Here is a 14,171-nt window from a genome sequence, read left to right as displayed (position 1 = left end):
TTATTTTATAAATCTTTTTTTTTTTTTTTAATAATTTATTTATTGATATTTACAACAGTATACATATATATATACACATCAAGTAAATTATCTGTAAGTGATATTATGACATGATAAAAACATGTGGAGAATTTACCCATTGGATAGAACTCCAAAAACATTTCTAAAGGAGAAGATCTCGAGGCCATCTTCTTTTCAGAAGCCTAGGAGGATTATTAGGTAGTGAAGGAGAAGCCAGGTTAGAAACGAGTTGGTTTGGGTGGTTGGAAAGTTTATTAATTTTATAAATCTAAATTAAGAATTATTTACTATTAATAAATTTATATTTATTTAATGTAATATGATATTCAGATTCAAGTTTATATTTTGTTAATTCAAATTTTAAATTATATTTACTTTTGTTTGTATATGAAATTATGCCTCTTATATAAATAACAAATGGTTTCTCCTATGATGAAATATTCTGGATTTTCACCAATACTATTATAGTGCTACTACTACATGCACCTCTACTAAATCACCTGTTAACAACTTGGCCTAACCCAGTCAGTTATAGTGATTCCTTTCACATCCAACCCATTACAACTGCTAAAAGAATAATTTATATTTTTAAATAGCTATGATGCTTATATGATCTTTAACTTATAATAATTCATGAAAGTTTAACTATGAGCAAAAAATCGACACAGAGTCAACCCTGCAATCCAGGTCGAACTGTCGGCATAAACAAAATAAGATTCTTTCATTTGTATTTATAATTACTCTAAGGACCACAACCCCATCTGGATTCCTTACATTAAATCTACAAGAAACAATAAACACATAACAATAACATTATAATGCTTTCACTTCAGATATTAATAATTTAATTTTTTAATGAAACTACTTGCAGTATTATAAAAAATATGTAATCAATTAAAATATATGACATTTTTTTTTATACAATCAAAATAGAGAGACCATTATGTGGTTATTAATTGATAGAATATGACTACTAACTAATTGAAAAAGAGGTACCAATTCGCATGATTACAGAAAACAATCTGTCAAAATTACACGTTTTTTTTTTTAACTGCCACATATTTTACTGATAAATGGAAACCTGCCACACCCTATTACTAAAAGTAAGGGCTGGGAACATTTTAAAACTAGTTCATAGAAAAGAAAAAAGTAACAACCAACTAAGCAAATCTTAAGATAAAGAAAGATAAAAAAATAAACTAACATATGACAAATCAGAATATAACTTACTTGTTTGTTCTAACTCCATTACTGCAAGGAGATCAGCAATTGTCAGATGGTCTCCAAAAAGAAATTTCTTATTATTATTCAACCAGATATTTTCCATTGTATCACAGCTGGATAACATTAAAGCTTTGAACCTCTTTAAGTCACTTTCCTTAGGAGGTTTTCCAGTTATCTTCGGTTCCAACCACTAAAAAAGGCTATTCTATAAATAATCTATGAAGAATGCAAGAAAACAATGCTCAGACTTGATAACTATAGCCTATAACCTGTTGATTGAAACTAATAAATATCAGCAGTTCAATGCATACCAATATTTATGACATCTCTATTTTCTCTTATTTATTATTTATTTAACAAGTTAGGAAGATGTTATCTTTTGGACAGTAATTTATTTTATTGTATCGTTTAAATTGAATATTCCTCTAATAAATAAATAAATAAAACCTTAGTAAATTGAAAGGTTCAATCCCAATATCTCCAATTGTCCCCTACACACCTTTCTCCACTATCCATCATCAAAATCCCAGTCTGGAAGGTCTGACAACACATTTCTACCACTTACGTCTCAGTTTATCCCTCAGATATTTACCTGTCGTTTTAACACTACTAGTTATGTAAAGTGTTGTCCCGCAGGTGATAGTTTGGAAACCCCAGCTTTAAAAAATGAATAAAGTTTACTATTTAGGTTAGATAATAAAGATATATATACATACAAAAAAGAAAATGAAATTTTCCATTTTCACAAAAATTTATAAAAGCCATTTAACAGAGAAGCTCAAGAACTTAAAAGGTAAAAATGTAGATAATCATTTTATTTTTTAAAAAATTATATCCCTAATTATTTAGGAAAGAAAGTATATTCAAAATTCTTATTTATAAATTAACATCAGGAGAAAGGTGCTACTGCCATCTATGGGGAAACCAAAGAACCAGAAGAATCCTGGGAACTTGAGGACAAAGTTCAAAGAGATAACATAAGAAAAGAAAAAGGGCTGAGCTCAGCAATACATTTATATATTTTGTATAAAAATAGTCTACTTTCCTGAGTCATTAGCTTCACACCAATACCAACCAGAGGGAATCATGAGAGGATGAAAGAAAATGGAAAATCAAGGATAAACCAAGTAAGCTCTCTCTAGGAATTGCATGATCATGCATTATATACATCAATTGTTCCCATCAATTGCATGATGGAGGAGGCCCCTCACCTCCGGATTTAAAATAGCCCCTTTTTAGAATGGTTTTCTCATAAATAACAAATAAACACAACAGGTAACCTTAAAATACCAAAGGTAGTAAAAGGTAATACCCAACACCAATTACTTTTCTTTTTCACAGTAATGCACTTATTAATTCATTTTTCTTTCTGTTTTAGAGGGATCGGAAATAAAAAATTTGCATGATCATGCATCATGCAAATTTTTCATACATGCATATACATCAATTTTGCCCATCAATTCAAAACTTCCAAACTCATTATTCTCAATAATCAGTAGTCAAAATTTCTAAACCTACTAACACCAATATGTACTCCAACAGTGTATGAAGTACACTGTTTGACATATACTTCCATATCAATTTTTTTTTTTTTACTATGTTTTATCAAGCATAAGTGGTTTTTTTAATTTACATAATGTTTAATTTATTTCCTGCCAATTTATAGTAAATCACACTGTCTACAGCATTTTTTTACCATTACATCCACTGGATTTATTTATTCTGAAAGTATCTCCTAAGACATAGGAATATCAAAAATCAAATGCTTACCATATTTCAACCAATTTTAAGCTTTAAATTGCTATGTCAACCAAAGAAATACAAAAAAAAAAATCAAATGTATTCCCATAAAAACAAATAAATAAAATGTAATAGTAATGTAATATACTTGAAGCCTGAAGTAGAATCCGCAAGGTAGGCGTAATCCAAGATGTTGCCATTCAATAAATTCATCCACTTTGGCTTGTGCTTTACTTTCTTTGGGATACCAGTGGTCAGGAACATTCTTTTCACGGCACAGATACCGAAGAATACCAACACTGTAAAAAAAAAAAAAAATTATGTTTATGCATTAAAATAGAAAGTATTACCAAAGGCTACAAAAAAAATGCAATGCATTATCATAAAGGAAAAAGTGAGTTGCATTTAGTTTCAACATTTTTAGCTAGATACCAAGTACCCTCTACTTGACATAATATGTAAGAAGGATGCAGCCCCCAGCCCAGAAATACACCAGAGCAGTCCACATGTCCAAAATTTTCAATAAAATTCCACTTTTTTATGCTTCATCAAGAATAAACACTTCGTACATTGTATATAGTGGTATTCATAAATAATTAAACGGTTTTTAAAACATTTAGTTCTGGCTATATATTTTTTATTCCTAGCATTTTATTTTATTTTAAGCATTAGTACTACAAAGAGGTATCAATAATATTTTAAGTTTCTGTACCTGTAGTGAAAAGAGTGTGTATTCTAGATGACACAGTGTGATTTTTAAATGCTTAGATATTTATTTGAAAAAAAAAAAAAATCTAGAAATTTGAATATGGTAAACTTTTTTTCATAATTACCAACTGTTTATTAACGCAGACTCAATTATTATCATCACTTTAATAGTACTTTATATACATCTAAACAATGCGAGGAATCTAAATTATTTTTTTGGAACACAAGATCAATCATAGCAGATACACTTGTTCTAAACAAGGAAATTTCTGGAATCTATTGAAAGATTCAGGATATAAAAAAAGCTATTACCGGAGTATCTTAATGACCTAGAACAATAGTAATGGTACAATTACGTATAAGCCATTTATTGTGAAAGTGGCTTAAGTTCATTTAAGTTCAAATAGAGATATTGTAGGTTTTACGTTCGATTAAATTTAAAAATATGGTTAACAGATAACTTGGTAGAATTATGTTTTGGGATTTCTAGGGGTGTCATATTTATCATCCCAATTAGCATAAGTAACATTATTTAAGAAATAATGATGGCTATGAATGGTCTTACACCACTTTCAAAATTAATAAAATAATATTTTCAATTATTTTAAAAACTCAAGTCTATAGGAAAAGTAACTTTTATGTTATAAAACCAACAAAATATTCAATTTTTAAATAATCTTCACATTAAAATTATTACTTTTATATTAATTATTAACTAATGTGTCCAGATGCTATGTAATGTAATAAATTCATGATTAAGTCCTTATATTTTAGGTTTGTGAATGTTTTTGTGTTTTAATTTAGTGGTGTCAACTTGATGTTATTAAAGTGTTTTTGGTTTTTCCCGCTATGGTAGTCAATCCGATGTTTTGAATGGTTCTCATTTACTGTGGATCACTTCTCAAAAATGTCAAACAACATATTTAAACAAGTTTACTCTTTCACCATCAGAATTTTTTAGTATAATATTACAAGTAAAGCACAAACTAAGCAATCCAAATTTGAGACAACTGTAAAAACAACTAAAAATACTCAGCAACTGAAACACCTTTCATCACTCAAATTTGATAATCAATTGAATAACAAATGCATATAACATTGATAATTCAATTGCTACTTTGATAGTCAAACTTAAAGTTGTGATCTCATAAAATTTGATAGGATATTTTTTATGTCCATTTGAAACTCTGACAATGGAACTTACACCATTTCCAAAATAAATTTTTTTATCACTTCATTAACCAAAAATTGTTTGTGTTACGAAATCTTAATAATTATTAATTTATTACTAGCATTAGAATGAAAAGATTGTGTAAAAATGTAATTAAGGTAGTTAACTCGATTCATTTAGCAAATGGACCTAAGCCACTTTTAAAAGAAACGGTTCAAACGGAGACCTGGATTATTTGAAACACAACAGAATATATGCTAGCACAATTATTAAATGTAAATACGTACTTCTACTACAGAAAGCTTAGATACTGTTACAAATCGAGGAGTTAAAAAAAAAGAGACAATAATAGTTTCATCAAATTAGTAATTTTTTTATAGCCCTTGCCTTTCCCTGAGTATAAATCCATTATCATCAATAACAGGAACTTGACCCATTGGATTTATTTTCATAAACTCTTCAGTTTTCTGTTCAACTGAAACAAATAACAACATTAATTGTTTTTTGGTATAAATTGTGGTAAATTAACTTAAATTAGTAAATTTAACATACATTTCCCCAGATTCACTCGTTTTAGTTCATAATTAATACTATTTACTTTTAAAAACACATAGACAGCACGAGCAGGCTGGGACATAAAATCATAATAAAACTTTAAAGACATATTTAATTAGTAAAATTAGGATTTAGTTGAAAATAAAACAATTAGAGTCTTAAATGAAATAACTGAAATAGATAAGGTTCCAAGAGATGAGTGATAATACAAGTAGATATAGCCCCTGGCACCAGGGAAGAAAAACGCCGTAAGGTTTTTGAAAATAAAGTATTGCTCAAGATATTTGTTTCAAGTATTAGTTAACCAAAGAATATACTACACAAAATTGTGTGAATTGCGCCGGGTATGTATAATTCAGGTGATAGCATTGCGGTGAATAAAATGTGCCTGTAAATTTGTAGGGCTTAATTACGAACGAATCCCTGAGAATTGGGATGATCGTAGGAAGATGGTTAGGGTGGCGATAAAAAAAATTACAAAAGTACTAGAAAAACTATTTATTAATAAGCTTGTTTAGGAACCAGCCCTGCTAAGAGGGGAAGACGTTGGTTACTAATATAATATTTTTTTTACATATCTTGATCGCCACTAGGATCATCTTCCTACAGGAATCCCCAAAAAATTAATCATAGCTGAGCCAACTGTCAGAGAGTTAGACCGAAACGTAGGCGGGGGTTTCCGTTAAAGCCTAAAATATACAATGCTATGAACGCCTTAAAACGTTAAACACTCGATGTGTTGTGGCCGTATTTCCTACCATGAGCTATCATTGTCTTTTGCACACTGCGATGATTCGTATTTTCGAACATTCTATTCAATGTTGGGGTAAATGTTTTTAGCATGGAATTTATTAGAGTGATCTTGCGGATTTGCGTTTGAATGACGTTCATTGTACAGAGATGTATAGATAGTTGGTGGTATTGTTATCGAAAATTTGGGTTCACTAAGGCTTTATAAATCCACACGTCAGGTAAGACCCTTAGTTTAAAATATATATCGCTGCTTTTCTTGAATAATGATACATCTTTAAAAAAAAAAAAAAAGAATTTTTTTTTTTTAGAAATAGACGTGTTCCAAATAAACTCCCTCGCAAAAATATCGCAACACTTTGAAATATTTGAACTTTACAAAAACGTCTGTTTTTTTTCATAATAAAGAAAGGTTCTGAAGTCTGTAATAAACATTTTTAAACTGACATAAACAAGTATTATTAAAATAAATTTCAATATTTCATCTAATAAACAAAAAAGTTAGAAAACTTACTTTTTAAAATTTTGCTTTTTTACAATTTAAACTTTTAATTTACATTTAATAAGGCGTATTGTCCCCTCTGGCTTCAATAACTGCTTCCATTCGTCTTGCCATACTTGTAAAAAGATTTTGAAGAAAATCTTGGGGTATATTGTCCCACTTCTGTCTTTAGCATTTAAGAGTAGTACGAGGAGGTAAATCTCGTGATCAAACCTTTCTTTTGAGATAATCCCAAACGTTCGATGGAGTTGAGGTCAGGACTTCTTGCTGGCCTTATCATGCATGAGAAACGATTCAGAGCCTATCAACGGCATAGAAAGCACTGTATGATCTTGAAGAATCATTTCTATAAACCTCAAAACATTCAAGGCCCTCCTTGGATTGGGACTAAATCGGCACATGCCCAAGACATGCCACCCCAGTACATGATAGAACCTCCCCAAATGGCCCAATTTCTAACGCGTAGCATTTACTATACCATTCTCCAAACTATTCCATTCTGGTCTCATCAGTGAATAAAACCTTTTTTTCATTCCTCCATAGTCCAAGATTGGTGGTCCCTTGCAAATCTCAATCTCTTTTTGCGGTGTGCTGCGGTAAGAAGAGGACCTTTCACTGGCCTTCTTGAGCTGAGATTTGACTCTCTCAGTCTTCTAATGACCGTTGATTCCGACATTGATATCCCTCGAACACCACCAATACAGGTTTTAATGGAAGAAGCTGTAGAATTACGCTTCCGTAGTGCTTGTATTTTAATGAAGCGGTCATCTATGGGATTGGTAATCCTGGGACCCCTAAAAGTTGGTCGCCTCGAATGACTACCAGTCTCCCTGTACCTTTCACTAAGAATAGTGAATCCCAAGGCGATTAGCAATAGGCTAGATTTGCCTTCTTCCGAGAGAGCGCAAATCATGATTCTGACCGAATTATCGTAGCTAAAACGATTCATTGTGAATAAAATGAATTTTTATAACTAGAGTAAATAGGAAAGAACGCACAGTGTTGAGGCAAACGAAAGATAAACGTGGACTATAAGGAAACTTAAAATAAATAAACCAAAATCCATCATTTGTTGGTAAACAGTGAATAACAATGATGTGTCAAATCCCTAATGTCTCTCATTTAATAAATAATATTGCTATAAATATAAACAAGTATTGCTATAAAATAGTATAATTATCTACTATTTGAGTTTTTTTTTACCGCACCCGGACCATATTCTATTCATCTATACACACGGTCAATCAATAATCTTCCAAAATATAAACAAAGTATGAATTAAGGTCAAAACAAAGAAAATCTCGAGAATTATGGGTGTTGCAATGGGTAGTATATGTTACTGTAGATAGGGGTTTCTTTTTGTACTGCAGTCTCTCTAAGCTAGTAGTGTTGTCGAAAAGTGTCTACAGCACAACATATATCATACGTCAAATACAATTTTTTTTTTGTCAGATATGCCACTTATGAAGCAAAAGCAGTAATATAAGTTATAGTTAGGCTAACAAATAATCCCTGGATCTGAGGTAGCACTGGTTTTGTATCAGGTATCCTTACAGCATATTAATCCTGAACTAGGTGCATCATTTGCGCCAATGAATAAATTATAACTATTTGGGACCTTCTTTGTGCAGCCTAGCTGCCCCAGACATATTCAATATAGATCTAGCCAAGTATTGTTTTGTATTAATTTGTGATAATTCTTGTAAGTACCTTAAATTGACTTGTGCAATATGTATGTAAAATATTATAATATTTATAAATGTATTATTTGAATAAATAAAGACTGCAATAGAGGTTTCTGATTACTGAAATCTAGTGTCTTACATACCTTGGCTCTCAATGACCCTATCACATCCAGAGAGATCACTAACCAAGAAGGATAACAAAATCTATCCTTGGAAACATATTTATACTTAATTGTATTTGTATTGGTGTTTGTTTCATATAATAATATTAATAGGAGGATGAGAAAAAAAATTTCAATCTGAGATGAATTCACTATTTAGGAAACAGAGAGCAAGATACACAGTGGATCAAACCATCCATCACTATTTTGGAAACAAATATGATGTAATTATTTTATGATGTCTATTCCTCTATCCTTTACCCCTAAGAGTGACTAATACCCCTTGGCCTCTCTGTCTGTGACTGATCCAATTCCAAGGATCAACTGCAAGTGATACATATAGCAGTAACTGTTCCTACAAGAACCTTAAGCAATTAAGTTGCTATTACCAACAGGACCACTAGCAAATTTCTTACCATATGCAGTTTCTGTTCTGCGACGATTTCAAGCACATACCTTAAAATTTACTGTTCATGGATACTAACTTACTGGCTTTGTAGATTGAACTATTCGCTAGGTTGGGTCCTTCTCACACATCACTACCTACCCAGTTAATCTAACATTACTGCATATTATTATCTGAGGCCTTCTGATACCAGTGGTATTCACCTCTTAAATTAGTGTCTGGACCTAACAGGTACCTCAAAACTCCTTACCAATGACATTTCCTGAAACCTCATTTCTCTCTTCATAACCATAATATAAACAATTCCATAATATACATATCTATACACTAAAAGCTGATGCATTCACTTTCTATAGCTAGAAAACACTGGACAGACAACCAAAACTAAAGGAACAAACAATGAGACCAAGGAACATCTCACCTACCTCGCTATGAATTTAGAATCACACTTCCCCTTCACAGCACTCAGACAATATGTTACAATTTATATATATGTACAAAACAACTCTGGCTCAAACTCCTAATCACGAGAAGCTACCTCATGGACCAAAGGATGAAGGGGCGAAGGGAGCAAGTTGCCCCAGGTCCCAATGCTCAAGGGACCTTTGTTTTTTTTCCTTTCCTAGAAAAATTTCTGATAATTTATATAAGTGTATTTTTACTTTACTAATTTATATTATAATTTCAGGAGAGTTCAAATTTGAAAACAAATGATTAATTATAACCCAATTTTATGATGAATACTGGAATAGGGTGCTGAAAATAATTTAGTAGTGAAAAAGGACTTTACACTTGAGTCAACATTATATACATAAAAGTGATATCAAGAAAAAATTAATTCTTTTTGTAATGAAAATGTGTAAAGAGGAAAAATAAAATAACAATTTGCTTAATATATCTATACTTCTCTAAGTTATGTGTTATTTATTTTTATTATTATTGAAGTATTTTTAAAGAAAACAATATAATTTATAATTTTCCTTTATTATTTATTTTTACTACGAGCGACCACTTATTAACTGGGCTGGTATTAATTTTCATAGACTAGGCGGCATTATATGACAATTCGGTAGCTTAGCATTTATTTGCTTAACACTCTCTTGTAAATTTTTAACACCATCCAGATGTCCTAGTTTTAAAGTTAGTAGATTCCTGAAAAAAATAATTTTATTATTACTTAAAACGACAAAACTAATATATTTTCATGTAGCAATTTGATTTATGAACTACATACGAAAGTGATGTGATATGGAGGAGACCTTGGTTAGTTATTTCAGTACACTGGTCGATCTCCAGGTGAATTAGAGAATTTGCTAATAACTCAAGTTTCTTCAAGCAAGTATCATCCAAATACCAACACTTTTGAAATTGAATTTTAAGAATACAATTGCATCCTTCTACAAAATGAAAATAAATCAGAAACATTAAAAATTAAGAAAAAAAAAATCATAAATAAAATTAATAAGTTCATTTGTTGATATAAAAATTTTAATCTACATATAGTTAGTAAATTTAATAAAGAACAGGAATATTTTTTTTTTGTTTTGATTCATATAAGAATAATTTTTTTTACAGATCTATAATCATCAAAGTCAGATGATAATTAATTTAATAGAAATTGTATAATTTTTCTTTTCCTTCTCGACTTTCCTTTAAAATTGTTAAAAGTTGTTGATAAATGTTTCTTATTACACTTAATCAAAGTTGACACATAATTAAAACAAACTGAGCCTAGGGTGGTAGAAGCTGTTTAGTTACAGTGGACTCTATGTAATGCACTTCAAATGGAACAATTTAATGATAGAGTTAACCAATTGGAGTTGTTGGAATGAAGATTTCAAGAGAACTGTTCATTCCACTCCATTATTCTGTTTTTTTACCAAAGACATAAATATTATAATCCTAGGTGTTAATAAGAAACATTATATTACTTTGAATATAATGCAATTCTTATTAACAGTCAGAAAGTCTATTCATAATACCTTATAGATAATTTTGGTCATACCTTTTCTAGTAAAAATGAAAAAGTTAGTAAAGATGTATTTTATGATATCTAAGAAAATATTTCAATAAATAGACTAATGTAACACTGGAGAACTGAAGGAATGGTAATGGAATCCTACAATCGCAACAAACTGAATTTTTTAAACTTAAAAAAATTTTTTAAATAAATAAAAAATAATGTATTTTAAGCATATTAAAAATTATAAACTCATCAAAAATGTATACTTTTAATTAGTATTACTCCTGTATTTTTTTTTCTCAATCATATGTAAGCTTCCAATATCATAATTTATTTTTTTAATAAATAGAATATGGTCTGTGTACGGTCAAAAAAACTCAAATAATGGTCACTATTTGAGTTTTTTTTTACCGCACCCGGACCATATTTCATTTATTAATAATACACACGGTCAATCAGCGATCTTCCAGAATTTAATTTTTTGTTTAAAAGTTACTTTGTTATGATTTGTGATTTTTATACATTATATATTAATTATTTTGTTCTTTTATTTGTAATTTTAAGATTCTAAAACCCACCTACTATTTTTGTAATATTATTCTAAAGGGTTGTTTACCAGAACAAGTAAAGAATTTATTTTATATATAATCTCATAAATTGTTCAAAACTGGTTTTATTATGTAAATAAAATAAATTATATCCAATTAAGTCTCAACACTTTTTATTAATTCTTCAAACTTTCTACATTTTCGCCAACCTGGCTATCCTTAAGGACAATGTTATCCAAGGACAATTTGGTCCAGGTCTAATATGATTAGTCAAATCAACCTACGCATGTCACTATTTCATTTAAACATAAATACTTTTAGAGACTTTGAGTCTATAAAGCTATTATCCTGAACAGCCCTGATAAAACCCTCTAAAGTGGTGCGAAACGTCGGCAAATAAATAGTTAACTATTTTTGTTCTTTTTGATCGCAACCCTGAACATCTTCTTTATACTTATAAATACTTAATTGCAAATAATCTAACCACTGATTTCGCTCACTTATCCCCAATATTATTGCTTTCTTTATAATATTTATATTTTTTGACATATTAATACTAAAAATAAACAAAACTTTATATCAATATTTCTATAACAAATTTTATACAATTAATATAGTGACTTTTAATTATTCTGTATTTACAGGCCAAAATTTTTTTATTATTTGACATATTTTAATAATAATTAATAAGATTAATTATCACATCAAAATATTAAAATAAATAAAAATACTTCTAATCAAATAGCTCTAAAATTGAGAGAACTGCAGCTTCAAGATCGATCAAGATCTCAGTTAGTCATAACCACTAATTCCACCACTTTTTGCTAGATAGGAGCACTTAGACTTAATTTAGCTGCTCACCCAGGGTAGCCAGGATGTCCTACTCTAACAACCATCAATACTCAACAAACTGAGATTTCATCAACAAGAGAAATTGTATAATTTGATATGACCGATAAGCTTCAGGATGACTACATTTTTTCTAATATAATATTTAATTTTACAGTATAAAAGTTTATTTATTATTTATTAATAATTAAAGAGTTTGTAAGCATTTAGTTCTGCCTAATAATAACTAACCAATAATGGTTAGTTTAAAAATTTTCAAGCAGGATTTGACACTCACAGTTAAGGTGGAGGAGTTGGAATAGAGTAATCATCAGTGTCAACGTTTGGACCAAATGTATTAGCTGTTTTTGGTATAAGTATAAAGTTGAGGCAGTCTCCTTTTAAATATTTCAGGTAATTATTTATTGAAAGGTGGATACTTGGCCAAAGCTGGAAACAGCTATGGGATTGGAGAGCTAATTCTTATATTTGGGGGTGCGGTCAGTAGAGTAATAATTAATAAACATGTATAAGTATATCTTATTTTATTTTACTTATTTTTCAGGCTTTCATCAGGGTTGACTCTGTGGCATTTTCCACGAAGAGTGATAGAAAATTCATATCAAGTAACCCAGGTAAAGGCCTGAAATTTAAGCTGATACATCAGCATAATCAAAATAAAATTTACTTATTTGTCTTCATTATGACTACTGACTGCACTCCCAACCATATTTTCCTCACATTGAATCTACAGTCAACAATATACACACCATAAAGAATTCTTATATTTATTTTGGTCCTGATTCTATGTATGACCTCTGTTCACCCATAGTTCCATTATATTGTGGCTACATTATCTACTAAATAATTAATAAATTATAGAATTGAAATGAAACTGAAAGTAGAGTTCATTGTTTGATAAAAAAGTCTCTATTCCCCATTCTAAATTTAAACTCTGCATTTATTTATAAAACTGCAAATATCTGAGGAGTATGCTTGATAAACTTTTAAACACACAATACAATGTCATATTGATGATTGAATTCCCGAAAAATTGCATTTTTATTAATATTGTGTTTCAATAATAATAAATGGTTGCCTTTAAGGTTTCTTTTTCATGATTGGATTTATCATACTAGAAACTGGAAGCATTTAAATATAAATTATTTTTCTTTATTGGCCATTGTTATCTATTTAAAAAAAGGAAATCCATTATTCATCAAATGGAACCTCAAACACAAAATAAATAAATGAAAAACTTGTAGCATAAAAATGTAGGGTATTACTTAACACCTGTGACACTCCAAAGGGAGGGGGAGGTAGGAAAGGATACAAAAAAATTATTTTTAATAGAAAAAGCAAGAAAATGTTAACTTAGTTATTGTTTATCATAATTAATGCATACTGAAGTGATCAAATCCATGGTGGGAGATAGAAGCTTCTACAGCAGAAATCTCTTCTATGAAATAGGGATTCTTATCTTCAGGATCCAATGGCAAGAAATTATAATGTGAAACCAATCCTGGTTGACCTTTCCATCTAACAAATGCCCCATTCCTCATAAGCCACTCAGCACAAGCTCTGTCTGGACCAACCAGATCAATACGACTTTTCGAAACACTGCAAGAAAATTTTTATCTTAAAGTTAATTCATACAGCTAATATAACATCTCAACTAACAATTACCGATTAAAAATCGCATTTAAAGACCCCCAAATAGACCTAGTGGAATTCTTCAATGGCACCACGTTCCTGAGGAGATTCATTAAATTCAGAGTTTAATATCATCCAAATTTATTTAAATGTTTGGAATCAAACCTTAAAATTTTTTTATATCAAATTGTTTTTCCCAATCAAACGTCAAGCCAGAGAGAAACCTATATATAACCTACTAATGAGAGAGAGGGAG

The 14,171-nt window shown here is 29.9% G+C and overlaps 2 protein-coding genes across 2 annotated transcripts in view; both read right to left on the bottom strand.

Annotated features, from left to right (window-relative positions):
* LOC106689331 (glutathione S-transferase theta-3) overlaps window positions 1–5,641 on the bottom strand; it is an 8,576-nt gene extending 2,935 nt beyond the window's left edge. The window contains exons 1-4 of the mRNA XM_014434251.3: window positions 5,417–5,641; window positions 5,252–5,339; window positions 3,134–3,284; window positions 1,252–1,435 (exon numbers count right to left, since the gene is read on the bottom strand). Coding sequence (XP_014289737.1) covers window positions 1,252–1,435; window positions 3,134–3,284; window positions 5,252–5,339; window positions 5,417–5,528 — 535 coding nt within the window. The 5' untranslated portion in view covers window positions 5,529–5,641. The remainder of the gene's footprint in view (window positions 1–1,251; window positions 1,436–3,133; window positions 3,285–5,251; window positions 5,340–5,416) is intronic.
* A 4,247-nt stretch (window positions 5,642–9,888) lies between these two features.
* On the bottom strand, window positions 9,889–14,155 carry LOC106689330 (ATP synthase subunit s, mitochondrial). Its single transcript, XM_014434250.3, has 4 exons — window positions 13,949–14,155; window positions 13,668–13,882; window positions 10,158–10,320; window positions 9,889–10,075 (listed from the first exon to the last, which is right to left on the bottom strand). Exons 1-4 carry the CDS (start codon window positions 14,026–14,028, stop codon window positions 9,961–9,963), a joined length of 573 nt encoding a protein of 190 aa, XP_014289736.1. The 5' UTR covers window positions 14,029–14,155; the 3' UTR covers window positions 9,889–9,960.
* Between the last annotated feature and the right edge of the window lie 16 nt (window positions 14,156–14,171).

Source organism: Halyomorpha halys, unplaced genomic scaffold, assembly GCF_000696795.3.
Source record: "Halyomorpha halys isolate HHAL.00 unplaced genomic scaffold, Hhal_1.1 Scaffold1330.1, whole genome shotgun sequence".
Taxonomy (NCBI): Eukaryota; Metazoa; Arthropoda; class Insecta; order Hemiptera; family Pentatomidae; genus Halyomorpha; species Halyomorpha halys.
The sequence above is the reverse complement of the archived record's forward strand: the minus strand, read 5'-3'. Positions and strand labels throughout refer to the sequence as shown.